The sequence below is a fragment of the Salvia splendens genome, unplaced genomic scaffold (genome assembly GCF_004379255.2).
Source record: "Salvia splendens isolate huo1 unplaced genomic scaffold, SspV2 ctg574, whole genome shotgun sequence".
Taxonomy (NCBI): Eukaryota; Viridiplantae; Streptophyta; class Magnoliopsida; order Lamiales; family Lamiaceae; genus Salvia; species Salvia splendens.
The window spans coordinates 1-18,603 of record NW_024599234.1 but is presented as its reverse complement, the minus strand read 5'-3'; the positions used below and the strand labels follow the sequence as shown (position 1 = coordinate 18,603).

Sequence of the window (18,603 nt, the reverse complement as noted above, 5' to 3'; positions counted from 1 at the left end):
ACAATGGTTGCACACTGCATTTAGGTCCAGCTCACTCGGCAAGCCTATCGGTTTTAGATCAGCCCTATTTGGATTATATGTTAGTCGGGTGCAGATTAATCGAATTATTTTTTTATTAAATTTAAAATTTACAACCATAATCCTCTATATTTAGTGGCTATTCGGGTCAGCATATAATTTGGGGTTGCACTGATATTACTACTTAACAGAAATAATTTTCGAGTCCTTACGTGTGTGACAGTACACGTCACATGATTTCATTTTATATACACAACGATTTTAGTAGATGCATGGATGTGTGAATTTGAACTTTGGGGTCAAATGAGGTATGATAGCATATATAATACGGAGTATATCACATAATTTGGTGGGCTCTTTAATTTCACAATTATTAAGAACTTTTTTCTTTTGGCTATGAGCACACATGAATGAGGAATGTCATTCCAAAAATGTGTGTGGGCTATGGTTAGATCAGAGCTGCCATGAGTTGCTGTTGTCTTGGGGACAAGTTTCATTATATGTGTATTCCTTTACTCCTGAATTTAATTATCATATCTCCAAAGTGGAAGGGGATGGCTACTTGGATTTACAATTTTATCTTGCATCAAGGTAATCTTTATCAAAAATAGAACATACATAATCCAATATTTCTTCAATTAGATGCCAACATGAATGTATTGTAACGCCTCGAAAATTTGAGAATATAAAAAAATTATGCGTAGGAAAATCAAGAAAAAGAAAATCTTAAATTTAAGAGTATCAAAATTATGGGTAAAACTTGTGACGAACACCGGGCGTGGCTTGTGTGTTAAAACTCTCTCCACAGAAGAGTTCAACTTGAACGCCTCCCCATTCCCCAATACTGCTGCCTTAATTTGTTGCAGATAAGTGTGCAATGGAATCACAAAAGTGTATAAGAAGGATAAGAGCTATCCAAATCTCAATTACTATTTATAAAATATGGGATAAGAGTGTATTGAAAATTTCGAAAATTGTTAAAACCAATTCTTGTGATATTTCTATTTCTAAATTTTAGAGGTTTGATAATTTATTGCTAACCCAATTTTAAGTTTTTTTTTTTTAATTTTATTTTACCCAATATTTTAAGTTTAATAAGGTTAATTCGTTAGAGGATTAAAAAAATGCAAATAATGTTATGTATTGTTTTTCAGGAAGTTATTAATCAGTTTCTAGGTTTTGATTTCAAGCTTTTAACGTTATTATTTAAAAAATATTCTTATTGATTGCACGTATATAGTTTATATACTTGGGACAATACAAAAATAAATACGACTCAAGTAACTTGGGACGAATGAAGTATTATAATAGTATAATTTCATAAAGTGAAACCAATTTTTTTTTTTCATATTACTTTATTCTTATTGTTATTGGACTTGATTTTGTACAAAAGTTTTGGAGAGGGACACCGAAAATATAATTCGGCCCAAGATAATATATGGGCTTCTTAGTTAAACCCTAAGCCCATTAGCTGTCTCATTATATAAACTCTTTGTTCGAAGATAGGGTTTCAGTCAGTCTGTTGTTATTCACTCGCCTCTCTTTTCTCTCAATCTAGGGCTAACAGCAACAATGGCGGAAAGAGGCGGAGATAGGGGTGGTTTCGGGCGAGGATTCGGGGCCGCGGCCGTGGAGGAGACAGGGGCGGCCGCGGACGTGGTCGACGCCCTCGCCGCGAGGCAGAAGAGGAGAAGTGGGTGCCGTGCACCAAATTGGGGCGATTGGTTCGCGACGGGAAGATCAAATCCTTGGAGCAGATCTACCTCCACTCCCTCCCAATCAAGGAGTACCAAATCATCGACCTCCTGGTGGGGCCGTCGCTCAAGGACGAGGTGATGAAAATCATGCCTGTGCAGAAGCAGACGCGCGCCGGGCAGAGGACTAGGTTCAAGGCCTTCGTGGTGGTCGGTGATAGCAACGGCCACGTCGGATTGGGGGTCAAGTGCTCGAAGGAGGTGGCCACGGCCATCCGCGGCGCAATTATACTGGCGAAGCTGTCTGTGATTCCGGTGAGGAGGGGATACTGGGGAATAAGATTGGGAAGGTTCACACCGTGCCCTGCAAGGTCACCGGAAAGTGTGGCTCCGTGACTGTGCGGATGGTGCCTGCTCCCCGTGGATCTGGTATTGTAGCTGCGCGTGTGCCGAAGAAGGTGCTCCAATTCGCTGGAATTGATGATGTGTTTACTTCTTCCCGTGGATCCACCAAAACCCTTGGAACTTTGTCAAGGTCTGTTCTCGTTTCATTATCCCTAATTTCATTTTTAATACTAAGCGCCCAATTCAATTGATTATCCCTAATTTCATAGTACTATTTACTACTACTAAACGCCCAATTCAATTGATTATCCCTAATTTCATAGTACTATTTACTACTACTAAACGCCCAATTCGGATTGACACTATTATATATCTTATTTGTTGCTATGGTGCATTTGTGCTTTTAATTCAAGCATTGTACATATATTTACATATATATGAAATTGATAATCCTGGTTCTGTTTCTGGTACACTTTTGAATTGATGTGATATGTTTCATGGAGTTTTAGCATTGTATTGATCAAATGAATTGGTATTTTAGGCAACTTTTGATTGTCTGCTGAAGACATATGGGTTCTTGACTCCGGACTTCTGGAGGGAGACTAGATTCACCAAATCTCCATTCCAAGAGTACACTGATCTGTTGGCTAAGCCCACAGCCAAGATTGTCCATGTTGTGGACGACGTTGAAGCTTGAGGATAAGTTGCTGTTTTAATTTTGTTTTTTGATGGATTGTTGAATCGTCTTCTTATCGTTTTAAATACTTGTTTTGTCCAAGGATTTTTTACATTGTCAGTTTCTTGGAATCTATTTAGAATTTAATTATTCGACGCTTCTGTGTTTATGGAATGGAATCATGCGGGCGTTAGAAACAATAGTCTAAATTGATTTGCATCATATAGTTATGAGATTATCCATCTAGAATTAAGTTAGAGATTGAATTTCATAAACCAAACACATTACATATTTAATCTTGTGATATAATCATGCAAACCGAACATCCCATCAGTGTATTTCTCTTTGAAATCTATCTTAAATGAGTCCTATTCGATTAATGTGATATTCTTCTACCTTCTTTCCAATTAGATGTTTTACTTATCAATTTCTTGATTTAAAGCCTTTAGACTCAGAGTTATTTGAAATGTTGATCAAACCTAACATTTAGAAACCATAATATTGAGTCTTTACATAGATTGTCAAGCTTTATGCAATGTTGAAATGATAGGATCTCCCCAAAACCACCCCTTGTTGCCCTGTTGTTGGCTTGGCTCCTCAATTGCTGCTCGTGCTGGGACGCCCACCCGTCCCCTAACCCCTCATCCATCTCCTGTCGCCCTAAAATAGATTACATTTGCGAGAGATGCAGCAAAATAAACCTAAATTGTTTTTGTGATTTAAAATTTCTATTTATTTCAAAGTAAAATAAAATTCATATTTTATCTTTTGCACATTAACCACTAGTATAGTCGCATCCTGTGATCATTTGCATTTCAGTATCGACATTATTTTTTTGCCTTCATGGATTTCAAATTAAAGTTTTTCATTATTTTTTCTGCTTCATGTACTATGAGTTTCTAATGCAATTTTATACCTGGAACACAAAAATAAAGTATACGTTCGTATAATAAGCTTCGTCTTAGAAAACATCTCGTCATCGTATGTTGTTAAATGAAATCGTTAAATTAAAATGCATAATCTTTCCTTTTGATCAAAGCTGGTGCAAATTTATTCAACTTTATGCCAATCTCCTCCATCCAATTTATTAAAGTCGGCAGCAATATCTCAATTTGGGACCTCCGTTAAGCCACCTATATTGCAATTGTTACTAGATTATTTAGAAAATGCATATTCTTATAAAACGGGGAATACTAGTATATTTATTTATTTTATAAAACTCTTCTTTTAGTAGGAAGAGTATTTAGGAATAAATTATACATTATTCAATTTTGAAGGGGTATATTTATCTCATCTCTAGCAAAAGGTAAAGGTAATATAGTATTCTTTCTTCTCTCAATAGCTGAGTCATATTTCTTTTGGGCTCTCTCAGTGTAGTTGAGTAATTTTATTATTTTAACAAAAAGCAACACATTCTTTCTCTCTTCATCTTTATACTTTATTATAGTATTCTCTATGTACAATAGCACTATATTTTACTCTCTCCGTCCCATGTTACTTGCACTGTTGTTTTTCAGCTCGTCACAAACTCCTTATACTATTTATAGTTTAAGTTAGAATTAATGCATTTAATTAATATGTTAGTTTAAGTTAATAACTCCTTTATTAAGTGATGTCTCATTACACTTAAAATTCTAATTTAATTACACTAAAAAATCAATATCAAATTTACGGCCTAAAATGAAAAGTGCGAGTAACATGAGACGGATGGAGTATTTCTTTTTAACTCACTTAACACAACTTTCTTAAATCATGTGTCCAAAACAAATGTCTACTACATAAGGGCGGAAGTAATAATTATTTTTATCTATTTTTCATTACTTTTAATTTCCCTTGGAATTTACCAATTTTTTAAAAGATATACTTTATCCTTTTCTTAGAAATAGGCTTAATTTCTTTTTTCGTCCATCCCATTGAAATAGTTCATATCAAGAAAATATTTTCTCATTATCTTTTATTTTATCATTTATGGGCCACACAATAAACGACATTATTTCAACTACTTTTTCTTATTTTAATAATTACGCATTAAAACTCGTATCATCATCAATTAGTCTATTTTTATGAGACGGATGAAATATTTAACTTTTTGAAGAGGTAAATGAGAAATATATATTCTCAATTTACATAGTTCTCTTAGAGATGCTTTTATTACTATTCCCTTCGTCCCAAGAATAATGATCCATTCTTTGGACAACACGGGATTTTATGTTTTTTTATTTTATGTGTTAAGTGGAGAAGATGAAATAAAAAAGAGGGAATAAAATAAAAATAAAATGAATTTCAATTTATAATAATGAGTCATTATGGATGGATAAACTAAAAAAAATTATCACCAATCCGAGTATATTACTAGGAAAAGTACTTTGATTGAAATCAAATATTAATTCATCTTATGTTTACTTTTAATTATTTTATTGCTTACATATACTGATATACATATGTACTTTCTATGTCCCTTGTTACTTGCCTTTTTCATTTTTATCCTAAATATAGGATTGAACTTTTAGTGTAATTAAATCAGTATTTTAAGTGTAATGAGAAATTATTTAGTAAGTGAACACTTTAATTATTTCTTAAAGTATAAATAGTGTAAGTAGTTTGAGATTAGTTGAAACATAAAAGTGCGAGTAACATGAGACGGGGGAATATATTAATTCATAATTTTTAATTATTCATATTTTATTTCTATAAAAGCAAATTTAAAATTTAAACTAACAATCATTACCCATTTTAAAATAAATAGGAAATCTCTAAACTTTTTCAAGGACAAGATTTTCCACAATCCTATTTTATTACCCCTCCATCCTATTACATCATTTCACCAAATAAGGGAAAGTAGTCTTGAAATTGAAGCAGAAAACAAGTGAATCAGACACAAGTACCGGTAACAATGAATTTTACAAATCAACCATTGCTTCGATTTGTTTAATCTCTCCAAAACACAAAAATATGGAGTAGTACTATTACTTTATTTCTCCAATGTTTTATAATTTAGGTAAAATGATAGTAATTACTAAGAAATTTTAGTGTAGAGACGAGTATAGAATGTTAAATTTGTTTTTGTCCGTTCCAGAAAAAAACTCCCATAGATTTTGAGTTAAGGTTTATGCAGCGTGGTTTCTGGGTTTTCTTTCGAGCTGGTTTGGACAATTTTGGCTGCATGGATACTGAAATCTAACTAAAGAATCTCTTGCTTTTGGGGTTCTCTTATTTCTCCAGGTGAGTGTGTGTATGCGTTTGTTTTGCACTTCGATTTCAAAATTTTCCGCATTTTATTTGATTCTCACCGGATTATGATATTGGGGGAGCCCGAAAAATTGAATCTTTATTGCACTTGTTTAACCGGTGTATTGCTGAATCTGATGGGCTCTGCAAATTCCCTTTTCTTGAATAGATTGAGTGATGCATTTCATGCATAGCTGGGGATTTATAGCTTCGTTTGCTTCTGTGAATAAGGATACCTGTTGGCGTTAATTTGGGGTAATTTTCATTTTAGATTGTCTGTATAGGAAGAGGGGAAAAGGGAGTTTAATGGTAGCTCAGAAAATGGGATCTCATGGGGTGGCAGTGGTAACACTGGGTTGAGCCAAGCCCAAATTCAGAGTCATGACCCGAACCCGTTGGCTCGAGGGATCACTGTATAGCCTCACTCTTGATGAGGTGCAGAACCAGTTGGGTGACCTGGGAAAGCCCCTTAGTAGTATGAATCTTGATGAGCTTCTTAAGACTTTGTGGACTGCTGAGGCTAATAATCAGGCTGGGGAAGCTGTTGATGGCGGGCATAACGTGCAGCTGCCGGGCCAGTTTGTGCCTGGGTTGTCGTTGAATCAGCAGTCGAACCTTATGCTGTCGATGGATCTTAGTAAGAAGACTGTGGATGAAGTGTGGCAGGACATCCAGCAGGGGCAGAAAAGGAGCAGTCTTGATAGGAAAACACGCTTGGGGAGATGACGTTGGAGGATTTCTTGGTGAAGGCGGGGGTGGTCTCTGAGTCTGCCGGAGGCTCTGTTGGCGATGGTGGCGGGGCTGATCTGACGGGGATGCCTCAGCACACTCAGTGGATGAATTTTCAGATGTCTTCGATGCATACTCAGCAGCAGCAGCAGCAGGGCATGCTGCCTGCTTTCATGCCTAGTCATCCAGTTCAACAGCCTATTACTCTTGGTGGAAATCCTATCATTGATGCTGGTTATCCCGAGGCTCAAATGACTATGTGTTCATCCCCTCTTATGGGTCTTTATCAGACACACAGACACCTGGGCGTAAAAGGGTCGCTCCTGATGATATAGCTGAGAAAAGCGTTGAGAGGCGGCAAAAGAGGATGATCAAAAATAGGGAATCTGCGGCCAGATCACGAGCAAGAAAACAGGTCTCTTTTCCTATCATTTGGATTTTGGATATTAATTCGTTTTCATTATTTACTGTTGGATTGTTTTATTGTTATTATCTGCAGGCTTACACTCATGAACTGGAGAACAAGGTTTCACGCCTGGAAGAGGAGAATGAAAGGCTCAAGAGACTGCAGGTGTGTGCTATGTAATTATGTTTGTGCCCAAGTTTTGGTGTAGCTATTTTCGACCACATTGCATTTTGCTCTGTCTAAAGATCTACATTGCTAATACAACTTGGAGGCAGTTTTGGCATTCCACTTGTGATTTTCTGTACCTTAATGTGGAGTTTGGTATTTTTGGTTGTATTTGTGAGTGCATCGGCATTCTCAAACCATCAATTTATATCTCTCAATGTGCTCACCCAACAAGGGGTAGCTGGATAACTATGAATCTGCTGCATGATTATATGTTCATCGATGTTTGTGTTTCCTATTTGACTACTACACAGAAGCTAATATATGCAACACCATGTGATTAGCAGCATATGCATCTGTTGTTAATCACAAAGTCTATCTCAAAGGAAGATTAAACAGCATAAGATCGAATTTCTGAAATAAGTTTATCTCAAAGGAAGTTTCAGGTGTAAAGAATGCCTGGCTTTATGTAAATTATGAGGTGATTACACATAATTTACTTATAATAATTACGTATAGGTCTGTCTATCCATGAGCAGTGAGTTAGTGCAGATTAGTTACCTTTTATTAGTTTACATTGGTAAATGACATGAACTCTGCTGAAATGAAATACTCCTTTTAGTGAAATGAAGTAATTATGCTGGTAAAATGGTGGCATGTGCTCATATCCAAAGTTAGTTTCATCATTTGGCTTGTGACTAAATTCTGTGCTGCCTTGTTGCTTTCCTTGTCAAATGCTGCGAAAATCTGCTAAGTTAAAAAAATTGTCAATGAAGTATGAACTACTCCAATTTTTTGCATCTTACATATTCAAATCCATTTACCATCATTGCTTGCTGGTTATACCTCCCTTTGGATGATGACATTAATCTTGATTCCATGCCCATTTTAATACTCTTTAATGACCATTAAGCCATCCGATCATAATGTACATAATCGAACATAAAGCGAATCTATTTTTCTGTTTTGCTCAAATAATCACAAACAAACCCAACTTCTTTTGGATTGCAACAAACCTTTTATTTTGTAGGTATATGTGACTTTAAATTTTTGCAAAGTAAAAGCAAGAATAGTGCCTGCAAGAGCATAAAAATAGGACTAGTTTACTTTAATTCTTCTAATTTTCTCAGCTTATCCTTTCCTTTTGCTTTTTTTTTTTGGTTCTAATCTTGCTTACATTATTGGTGAATTTTATCCATTCCGCACTTGTGTGGTGTTGCAGGAAGTGGAGAAGGCGTTGCCGAGCATACCACCACGGAGCCAAATACCAGCTGCGTAGAACGAGCTCAGCTCCCGTGTGAGGATTGTGTAATAATTAAAACGTAGTGAATGTTGTTAGTTGTTTGGAGGATGAGTCGCGGGGTAGATTAGCAGTTGTGAGTTAGTTTTCCCATTGAACCTTCATGTCTCATGTACATTTTTAGTGTTACAAACTGGGCCAACTTTGTTAACTGTGGTAGTAGTTTATAACATCATAAATCTTTATCTAAAAATATCATCACACGTCTCTACATTGGAATGATTTTTGCACTTTTTGGACTTTTTCACTACCAAAATGCTCTTTCAACTCTTAGAAAGAGCTATTTTTGTCAAATTTATTTATAGTCCCTCCCCCTCTTCTTTATTTTTCAGATTAAATATCTTTATTTATGATTGTCTTTCATTTCCATTTCTCTCATCTACTTCTCTCCTAATAATATGAATCCATTTGTTATTGTTACCGAACTATCATACTCCCTCATTCTCATGAAAAAAGGGACATTTTCCTTTTCGATTTGTCTCATAGAAATAGCCCATTTTCATTTATAGTCAACTCATTACTTATAGAAATAGCCCATTTTCATTTATAGTCAACTCATTACTTATATACATTAATTTGTTTATAATACTACTAAAATTCACTACTAAACAAGAATAATAATGTGAGTCCTATTATCTACTAATATTATTTTAACTACACTTTTTATATTCTCTCTTATTTACTAATTATGTATTAATTCTCGTACCGTTCCAAATGTGCCTATTTTTATGGGACGAAGGAAGTACTACGGAGTTGTTTTTTCGCAACTCATGCACCTTAAAAGTAATAATCTATCAAATTAATAATCTAATATATAATGTAAATGTGTTTTTAAATTATTTAATACGAGGTGTCAAAGATGAAAATTTGGGCCATATCATCGGTCAACCACACAACCCTATGTTACGGACTCAATTCCCACATCGGTTATGAGAACAACTGATGTAGGGTATATAGACTAATTGAGCTCTCTCTCATAACAGGTTAGTCTTTTGGGATGAGTTATCCTGTTTGATCTGTATCAATTGATACTTTCATTGAGAGCCCAAACGACTCGGAGTGGTGGCCTGGCAACAAACTCGCCGTGACCAACGAGTGCGTTTGGGACCGCTCGAAGTGGTGACCCACGAAGTGGTGGCCGGGCAAAGAATCCGCCGTGACCAACGTGGCCGTGACCAACGAGAACTCGAAGTGGTGGCCTGGCAAAGAACCAGCCGAGAACAACTGATGTGGGGTATATAGACTAAATGAGCTCTCTCTCCTAACATGCTAGTCTTTTGGGATGAGTTCTCCTGTTTGGTCTGTATCACCCTCTCATTCTCTCACAGCCATCCCAAAAGCCCTCCAATTTAATTTATTTTAATTGTTAGTGTTTATCAAATATTAAAAAAATGAAGTGAAATGAGTTGTCTATATAGAGTTCAAATAAAAAATGAAAAATTTGGGCCAGTTCTCGCTTGGCGCGCAAATGGCACCAGAGAGCGCCGTCCCGCTCTCGGTCATGCCCTTCCCGTCGCGCCCGCGGTAAGCCTTCCCACACGGCGATGAGATGGCTCCCTATTGTGAATGCTCTTAAGAGTATGAAGGACGTGTATAGCTATATTTTTAAAAGACAGGGACCATAAATGATATTCAAGCAAAGTTAATTGACTTGAATGAATTCTCCCTAAGGACCCGTTTTATTGCTTGTTGTGTAAAAAGATGGATTGGATTAATTACTTGGATAATTTTGGCTTTAACCAAGGTTGAAGCTATCCACATTTGGGAGTTTTATAGCAATTGAAAAAAGATGGATTGGGCTAAATATTTGGTTAACCCATTTCGGTCGTTTGGTCCGTCGGCCCAACTGAGGAGTATGAACATTGAATTTACCTTTGTGTCCTCATAGTTGTGTAAGTGTGTCTTCTTCCCTTTCCCAAATGTACACTTCGAATTCAGCCCTAAATTGATTCCCGCCACTCCAATTACTCTTCCCGCCCCAGACCTTGCTCCATTATATAATGAGTTGCGTTTGCCCTAAATGAAACGACCGCCATTCCCACGAATTCCAAGCGTTTCTACGCTAATCCTTCCCGTGCACTGAACACAATGGCGAGCTCTCAGCGATCCGGTGGAAGCATCTGGATGTCAGACAACAATGGAGGTGTGGGAACTTATTATATTTGTTGTTGTTTATTTAGAAATCGCTGTGTGTCGTTTCCATTAGACTGAATATGTTCGTATATGCAAATGTATGCTACATTCCAATCAGGTTTCCCCACAAGTGGGCGGAAGCAGGGGAAGTCGGACCGGAGACGTCGTAGCTGGACTGAAGCAGAGGAGATGTGCCTCCTGAGTAGCTTAAAGGAATTGGTGTCTCTGGGCTGGAAATCCGACAACGGATTTCGTAATGGCTACCAACAAAAGCTCGAAGACTCTCTACGCCTTGCGTTTCCCAGGTGCGACATCAAAGCAAATCCACATATATCTTCAAAAATCCATACGTGGAAGAAAATCTATGGAGCTCTGTCGTTGGTCTTGGGCCGTAGTGGAGTCGGATTTAATCTGAATGGGGACTATAAGATCGATTGTAATGAGGAGCAGTGGGAGCAAATTATCAAGGTTGGTTACAAATGTGTTTGTGCTCCTCTATATCACGTCTACTTTTACATTAATTTGCAACTTTATGTGTTATACATTATTCACCGAGCAATACCTGATGTTTGTAGGCTGACAATGGTGCACGCTTTCTGCGAAACAAGGGGTGGCCCTACTACGACGATTGGACGATCGTGTTTGGCAAGGACCGAGCGAATGGAGAGTCTTCCAAAGACACTGATGCTGCTGTTGAACAGCTGCATGTCCAGCCCCTCCCTGCTGACATCAACGGAGACGAGTACCACGTTAGCTTTGACAGCTCATTCGAGCAGTCGAAGGAGTACGACCACACCTCCCCTGCAACTAATTATGACAGCGCATTCAGCTCAGCGAAGGACGGTGCCCCTCAAGCGTGCAACAAGAAGAAACGTAAGTCGAGGGATGATTTTGATGACTTGGTTCAAGTGATTTCGAAGATGCATGAAAGTACCAACGACAGGCTCGAACATCTTGCCAAGCGGATTGGGTATGAATTTGATCTGACTAAGGCTCGACAGGAAGTGTTTGAACTAGTGGGTGGCATCCCGGGACTGACACTCGGCCAAATCTTTGATGCATCTGACTTCATACTGGAGAAGGTTGAGAAGCTTGACTTCTTTATGAGCCTCCCTCCAATGGCAAAACAAGCTTATGTGTACCGGGCCTTAGAGAAGGTTGTCGTCATTTAAGGATCCTAGCAGCTCGTTCACGTACCCTACTTATTATTGCAGTATGTAGTTGCTCTTTGTTTCCTGATGTATATATGCAGTTGGGTAGGAAAATTTGGAGATGTTAGTCTCAGCTTTTGCGGAAGGTGGCAGGGGTTTTTGTATATAGTAGTATGAATGTATGGAGTTTGAACTAAAAAGTGTAAGGGGGGTGGCTTTTGTATGAATGGATCAGTAGTTATGGTATCAGTAGTAGTTATATCTACTCCCCTTTCAGCAAGTGATATTTCATGCATCAATATGACAAAATGTGAAATGCAAATTATGAAGTATATAGTAAAAACATTACTGATATTCACCAAACATTGCCATAATAGGCACTACAACAGCCATAGACGAGATGCACCAGTTCTCACACATTTGTTATGTTTAAGCATACAATAACAGATTCTTTCATGAAAGTCTTAAGAAAAGTCCAAGTAAACCCCAAAACTTAATGGTTTCATGATGCATCATCATTCAAAAGCGGAACCAGGCATAACATTAGATCACCAAATCAAAGTTCAAAGGTAACATAGAATTGTACCTCGTCAACGTCGATTAACTGAAAGGTGCACCGCATACCTGCGCGGATACGATTATCGGTCATGAATCGCTTCCACCCACGTTTAGTGCGAATCTTGCCATTCTTGTTGCGAAGCACCATCTGCCAAGTCTGCTCCTCTACCGTAAAATATGCCCCAACCCACTCTGATGATTGCATAGACATATGTTTCTCACAGAAACCCGATGGAAAGCGCTGCAATTGTAAAAATTATGGAACCTAAATTAACAGGAAAATGTGAAGGCAATGAAGTTGTAGATATGTATTGTGACTACAAATTGATGAAATCAATTGATTTGTTTCATGTAGTTTTTAGTGTACGATGTTTTTGAGTATAAAGAGGAAATATGAAGTCTCTTACTAATGAATGCTCATGCTTGGTCTTCTTCAGCAGCACACTGAACTGTGGAATCACTCCCACCCCCGATACCTCAAGCGCTGGGTTGTCTTCCGTTCCAGAGTCTTCCGAAGACTCATCTTCAAAGGACTCATAGTCGTCTGAGCTGTCCAAATCAGGCTCTACCTTGGCTGGTCCTTCCCATGAGGGATCCCACACTAAACGGAAATTACAAGACGAATTCTAAATAAATTTCAATAATTAATTACACGAAATCTTCTACTGTGTAGTAACCGTTAGAAACCCACCATCATAATCGTCTCGGTGAGGGCAACCATTCTTAGCATCGTAGCGCATCACATGGAATTCTCCGGCTCCAATATGAGTAAAAGTTAGGCCGTCACCGTGGGATATATAATTATCTTTCACAAATTCCTCCCATCCAGACATGAAGTAACAACCATTGCCAAATTTTATCATAGTCACTACCCACCGTTTTCCATTTGCCATTGAGAGTGTGCAATGGAGTGGGAGGTCGGTCCCATACTCTCTCACCCACTGCCCTGGAAGGCGCTGCAGTTGCAAAAAAAAAAGTTTCATACTTGAGCATATGCACGGCAATTGCAAAGAAGAGAAAGTTGCGTTCTTACAATGCTTTCGCAGTTTCGAAATCGTGAGAACCGCTTCAAGAAACTTGGAAATCGACAGTAATCCTCACACCGAACACTACTCCCACGAGTGCAACATAATAAGCTTAGCCTAAGGAAACAAATCAACATCGAATCATGAGGCGTTTCAAACTTACTTAGCAATAGCAGTAGCGCTGGTTGTTGCCATCGTCTGAGTGCTCCGGTGTGTTTGAGAGTTTGCAGCCCGATGGAAATGTGAGAAACATATGTGCCCCGAGGGTTTAGTTTAGCATTTGTTAGAGGCTGAACCGCCACAAGTTTGTTAGGATTAGTGGCGTAAATGCTCCACACCTACCTCCTAAGGGTGCCATTTATATCATGCGTCTGATGCTTTGAATAGAGGTCGTGATGTGCGGCGCCGATGGAAATCGGGGTAGGAAAATGTCATCTTCGCATAGTAATGAAGTTATGTTAATGTCATCTCCTTTTGTGTTAATATATCGACGAGGTTGGCATTGTAATGAAGTTATGTTAATGTGAATTATTAAAAAATTCCATGATGAAGCACTTACTACTTAAATATTGCTTGGTTAAATTTGTAGAGCATGTCACCAAATACGGAAAACCCATCAAACATAAAACCACAAATCCAAATAACTCATTAAAGCATATTACAAAATAGTGCTAAAAGCATATGATTACATTTTGTCCAAAAACTTAAAAAACTACACGGTATGAGTCCCAAAAGAGACGCTTCAATTCGCCAATTCTACTGATACTTATGCAGCTCCTCCCACATACTACAACACAATTTGAGCAAATGAATATTAGTTAAACATTACTGATGATATTCAAAATGAAGATGATGCACGATGTTTTTGAATATGACAATATTCAAAATGCATATAGAACTCTCACCGCATCCCACATTGACGCTGCCATGGCATCACGTGCATTGGTCCAGACTTGAGAGGGTTCCACACCAGCCACAAAATCACCATCATGCACATCTTCTTCATTTCCCTCTCCTTCGTGAGCGACAGCCAGCTCAATCGGGTCCGATTCCATCTCAGAGCGTATAAAATTATGGAGCAAGAAGCAAGCAAGTATGATATTAGTTTGGACTCCGACTGGATAAAATGAGGCACTTCGCAAGATCCCCCACCGCATTTTCAATACGGCAAACGCACGCTCAATCACATTCCTTGCTCGAGTGTGATACATGTTGAAAATTTCGTGAGGATTTTTTGGGGCTTCCGTTGCATGACCCCATTCTTTTAAATGGTAACGAACTCCTTTATAGGGTGTTAGGAACCCCTCACAGTTTGCATAACCGTTGTCACATAGGTAGTAGTTGCCTAAGTATGATAATTGTAATGAGCAAATATTGCAGTCATTAATAAAATGGAAGAGTTTGGCAAATTCACCTTTGGGTACTCGCAGTCCCTTATCACGACTCAAAGCATCGCGTAGCACACGACTGTCCCCAGCGGAGCCCTCCCAGCCCGTCAAGACATATACAAATCGCATCCGCCTATCACAGACCGCAAGAGTGTTGGTGCAAATTTGACCTTTCCTGGAACGATAACGAGGCTTATCGGCATTTAGCACCTGTAAATTTATGTGTGTTCCATCTAATGCACCAAGGCATCCCTACAACAAAATTATCAATCAAAATTTCGCATAGCAATTACAGAGGCATCCGTATACACATAAATCATTGTAACAGTCGCATAGCAATTACAGAAGCCTCCATAGCAATTACAGAGGCCTCCACATACAAATAAAGCAAGCTTGATTTAATATTGCAATTTCAAAATATTCCTAACTTTCACACCGCAATTGGCAGATACCTCCACAGCAATTACAGAGGCCTCCTTATGCACATAAATCAAGCAAAATTTTACAAAGCAATTTCATAGTATTCATATCTTCCACATAGCAATTACAAAGGCCACCATAAACACACAAATCAATCAAAATTTCTACAATAGTTTGGACATACCTTGAACCACTTCCACCTGTTATCGTTGCAGTCTTCGGCCACTGGATCAGGAACAACAAGAAACGACCGATGAAGCCGAAGCACCGCCCGTAGCACAGCATTAACATACTTAGACACTGTGAAGCCGGACCTCAAGAAGTCAAATTTAACTATTCTGTTCTTTTTGTGGTGTGCAAGAACTGACAAGAACATGGCAACTTGTTCTTCTATCTTCACATATTTACCGTCGACCAAATCCCCTGTTTGGCGTAGAAGAAAGCACAATCGTCCAAATGTGTTTCGATCCATACGAAGATTATCAAAACATGCAACATCTGATACTCCCTTAAGTCGATTTAGGTGCCTCACTTGTGCAGGAATTCGATTCCGACGACCAAATGGAGCCCGTCTTAGCAGAGTACTCACACGCACACTCCGTCGGTTCCTTCTAAGGTACAACAAAATAGCAACGGTTACATCAAATTGTAGGATTTGGACCATTTCTTCCACTTGCTGAAGCGTGGCGACGCTTTTTATAATCCTGTTCGCCATAGCCCTCTAGAAGCTTTGAATCCCCGAACCTGCAACTCGCCAAACAGAACCATCAATTTCGCCGGCTACACTGAATATTCATACAAAACGAACTTGCGAGCAGTCAATAATTGTGAAATGCTTACCAATTTGTTCGAATCTTGCCGGATATGCTAACCAACTGGTTCGAATCTTGTCGAAATTTGTAACAAATTTGTAAGATAATACCGATTGTGGACCAACTTATGAGACTCCCGCCGGAAATCGCCTCCTTAATTTCCAAGTTTGAAAATTGCAGATTGGAGGGGCACGGTTGCCATTTTGTGTCCTTAATCCAGAAGGAGGCGGTGCCTAGGGTTTAAAATCCATAACAAAGTGGTGGACTATTTTTACTCCTTTTTCCAAACCCAACAGTTAAAAAAACCGGGTCATACCAATTAAACCCGGATCCTTAGGAAAGCAACAAAAATGTATCAAACTATGGATTGTGGTGGGACCCTCACACCTTACCCTGGGTTTATGCAGCTATAAAACGGGTCCTAAATAGTGATTAGGTCGAAGCAGTCTATTGCTGCACTTCAGTTGTCATTTGCTTGAGGTCATGGCTTCGGAAAAGGAGGCTGCTCTTGCTGCCGCTCCCTCTGATTCTCCCACAATGTCCGCCTGCCTCTATCCCCCCTCCCCCCCCCCCTCTCTCTCATGTCCCTATTCTAACTAATTTTTCTTCCTTTTCTTCAACCTGCAGATTCGATAAGATCATCAACAAGCAAATTCCGGCCAACATCGTCTATGAGGATGAACAGGTTCTTCTTTTTCTCCTCCCCGGAACGATAAAGATCAGTTTTTGAAATTGGGAATTAGATATGCCATTAGATTAAGTGAGAGATTGTAAACTTGCTAAATTCGAATTTAACCCTAAATTCAAATATTCAAATTTATACTTTTTCCAGTCACTTAGTTGATCTAGAATTGGGTGGCTTAATTTTTTTAACTTTTCAAACTTATTCTTGCCGATGTATTAGCTACCTGTATTTTCTAGATTATGTTGTTTTTGTCATAAATTGATCTTTTTTATAGTGTATCTCAGTTACATGAGTGTTTTATTTGCTTTGTTGTTGTAAACTAGTAGTTGTATTTGGTTTGAAGCTGTTGTTTTCCTTGGCAGGTTCTGGCTTTCAGGGACATAGCTCCACAAGCGCCTACTCACATCCTCATTATCCCGAAACTGAGGGATGGACTGGTCGGAATATCCGCGGTACATATTCTTCTCCTCATTTGCTCCATTTCTATATTCAGGCTGCTGCATTACTTGATTTACCACTCCCTTATCTGATCTCGTCACGATGTGTTGTTTCGTCTTGTCATTTGAAGCATAGAGTTTCTTGAACACGGGATCAAAATGTTGCTAAGCTTTTCCCCAAATTTTCAGAGCAAACAAAACTTAGTATGGTCTTAAATTACAACTTGTCACAAGCTATAAAGGGATAATTGTCAGTGTGTGTGAGTTGACCTAGTGGTAGTGTGGTAATGAGTCCACCGTGATGCAGCACCTTTAAATATATATTCATTTGCCTATAAAAAACAATATAAAGAATAACATCTCAAGCTTATAGTTCAGCAATCAGCATATCTTGTAAGACTGGTTTTCCTGGTTGTCGAATCTCCCCTCAACGAAAGATGAGGTAGGTAGGGCCAAATTTGGGCAAAACTAGAAAGCTAGGTTATCTCTGGTTAGGGCCTTGTAAAAACATGAAAAACTTAAACAATAATGTAATTTTATTCTTGTAGGCTGAGGAGAGGCACTGTGAGATTCTTGGCCGTCTTCTATACACAGCAAAGCTCGTGGCAAAAGGAAGGCCTTAAGGATGGCTTCAGAATTGTGATTAACGACGGACCTAATGATGTTAGTACCATCCTCTCTCTACCTCTTGCATTTGCGTTCGAACACTTTTGAGCTCGTTTGTTCATATAATCCTTCAAATACGGGATCATACGCAATAAGTATCAATCCAATTTATTCAATTCCCCGTTGGTTGTATGGCGCAGGTCAATCGGTGTATCACCTGCACATTCATCTTCTTGGCGGACGACAAATGAACTGGCCACCGGGCTAATTAAGCCAGATGCAAGAACAACGAGATTGGTATAATCTTCTCCAATTTCAATCCTTGGCTGCACTTTTGTCTCAACTGTTGGATTATAAATAAGTTTATTAAGGTGGCTGCTTCTTACAATGAAGTACTTAGATAAAAACCTTGTGTACTTTCCTAAAGATATTTGTGCTATGCCTAAATCTAGTGTCATTTCTTGATGAACCGGCTTTGTTATATATTTCCAGTTTTACTAGTGTCGATCCTAAGACGTTGCAAATTAATTTTTCTTTTATTTTGATTAATTTTGTTAAAATTGGCCAAAATATCTGTAGCCTTTATTAAGCGGGCACCTATGAACACCACAGTACTAAAACGAGGAATAGAAAAGTATCTTACATAAATATGGATTTGAGTCAAATTCAAGTATTGTTGGATATTGGTCTCAAACCACTAAACTTTATCCGAATTCTGATATCTATCACGATTTTGAAGGTGGTTTTAAATATCTTAATGTTTTGAAAGTGCAATTTTCCCAACTGACTCAAGTTAGAATATTTTGGTAGATTTTAATCTTGTGAGG

At 38.3% G+C, this 18,603-nt stretch overlaps 4 protein-coding genes and 2 pseudogenes across 4 annotated transcripts; 4 read left to right on the top strand and 2 right to left on the bottom strand.

Moving 5' to 3' along the window:
* Positions 1-1,538: 1,538 nt before the first annotated feature.
* On the top strand, positions 1,539-2,888 carry LOC121790661 (annotated as a pseudogene).
* Positions 2,889-6,293: 3,405 nt separating this feature from the next.
* Positions 6,294-8,562, top strand: LOC121790666 (annotated as a pseudogene).
* Positions 8,563-10,544: 1,982 nt separating this feature from the next.
* On the top strand, positions 10,545-12,100 carry LOC121790663. Its single transcript, XM_042188816.1, has 3 exons — positions 10,545-10,704; positions 10,813-11,162; positions 11,270-12,100. The coding sequence occupies exons 1-3, from the start codon at positions 10,650-10,652 to the stop codon at positions 11,864-11,866; spliced, it is 1,002 nt and encodes a 333-aa protein (XP_042044750.1). The 5' UTR covers positions 10,545-10,649; the 3' UTR covers positions 11,867-12,100.
* A 77-nt stretch (positions 12,101-12,177) lies between these two features.
* On the bottom strand, positions 12,178-13,743 carry LOC121790664 (B3 domain-containing protein REM20-like). The gene is made up of 5 exons (XM_042188817.1): positions 13,592-13,743; positions 13,437-13,512; positions 13,095-13,359; positions 12,811-13,004; positions 12,178-12,644 (listed from the first exon to the last, which is right to left on the bottom strand). Exons 1-5 carry the CDS (start codon positions 13,621-13,623, stop codon positions 12,402-12,404), a joined length of 810 nt encoding a protein of 269 aa, XP_042044751.1. The 5' UTR covers positions 13,624-13,743; the 3' UTR covers positions 12,178-12,401.
* Positions 13,744-14,051: 308 nt separating this feature from the next.
* On the bottom strand, positions 14,052-16,312 carry LOC121790662. Its single transcript, XM_042188815.1, has 5 exons — positions 16,077-16,312; positions 15,421-15,980; positions 14,843-15,068; positions 14,334-14,773; positions 14,052-14,215 (listed from the first exon to the last, which is right to left on the bottom strand). Exons 2-5 carry the CDS (start codon positions 15,949-15,951, stop codon positions 14,195-14,197), a joined length of 1,218 nt encoding a protein of 405 aa, XP_042044749.1. The 5' UTR covers positions 15,952-15,980; positions 16,077-16,312; the 3' UTR covers positions 14,052-14,194.
* A 173-nt stretch (positions 16,313-16,485) lies between these two features.
* Positions 16,486-17,819, top strand: LOC121790665 (adenylylsulfatase HINT1-like). Its single transcript, XM_042188818.1, has 4 exons — positions 16,486-16,587; positions 16,676-16,733; positions 17,096-17,185; positions 17,719-17,819. Exons 1-4 carry the CDS (start codon positions 16,532-16,534, stop codon positions 17,791-17,793), a joined length of 279 nt encoding a protein of 92 aa, XP_042044752.1. The 5' UTR covers positions 16,486-16,531; the 3' UTR covers positions 17,794-17,819.
* The last annotated feature ends 784 nt before the right edge of the window (positions 17,820-18,603 follow it).

Bases quoted from the DNA above. Each gene is read 5' to 3' on its own strand.
- LOC121790663 (XM_042188816.1), top strand. From the start codon at position 10,650: ATGGCGAGCTCTCAGCGATCCGGTGGAAGCATCTGGATGTCAGACAAC. The intron at 10,705-10,812 runs GTGTGGGAACTT...CATTCCAATCAG, and splicing joins GATGTCAGACAACAATGGAG to GTTTCCCCACAAGTGGGCGG. The intron at 11,163-11,269 runs GTTGGTTACAAA...TGATGTTTGTAG, and splicing joins AGTGGGAGCAAATTATCAAG to GCTGACAATGGTGCACGCTT.
- LOC121790664 (XM_042188817.1), bottom strand. From the start codon at position 13,623: ATGGCAACAACCAGCGCTACTGCTATTGCTAA. The intron at 13,513-13,591 runs GTAAGTTTGAAA...TCGTGGGAGTAG, and splicing joins AGCGCTACTGCTATTGCTAA to TGTTCGGTGTGAGGATTACT. The intron at 13,005-13,094 runs GTGGGTTTCTAA...ATTTCCGTTTAG, and splicing joins TCACCGAGACGATTATGATG to TGTGGGATCCCTCATGGGAA.
- LOC121790662 (XM_042188815.1), bottom strand. From the start codon at position 15,951: ATGGCGAACAGGATTATAAAAAGCGTCGCCACGCTTCAGCAAGTGGAA. The intron at 14,774-14,842 runs GTGAATTTGCCA...TATCATACTTAG, and splicing joins GGGACTGCGAGTACCCAAAG to GCAACTACTACCTATGTGAC. The intron at 14,216-14,333 runs GTGAGAGTTCTA...ATTGTGTTGTAG, and splicing joins CAGCGTCAATGTGGGATGCG to TATGTGGGAGGAGCTGCATA.
- LOC121790665 (XM_042188818.1), top strand. From the start codon at position 16,532: ATGGCTTCGGAAAAGGAGGCTGCTCTTGCTGCCGCTCCCTCTGATTCT. The intron at 16,734-17,095 runs GTTCTTCTTTTT...TTTCCTTGGCAG, and splicing joins TCGTCTATGAGGATGAACAG to GTTCTGGCTTTCAGGGACAT. The intron at 17,186-17,718 runs GTACATATTCTT...TTATTCTTGTAG, and splicing joins GACTGGTCGGAATATCCGCG to GCTGAGGAGAGGCACTGTGA.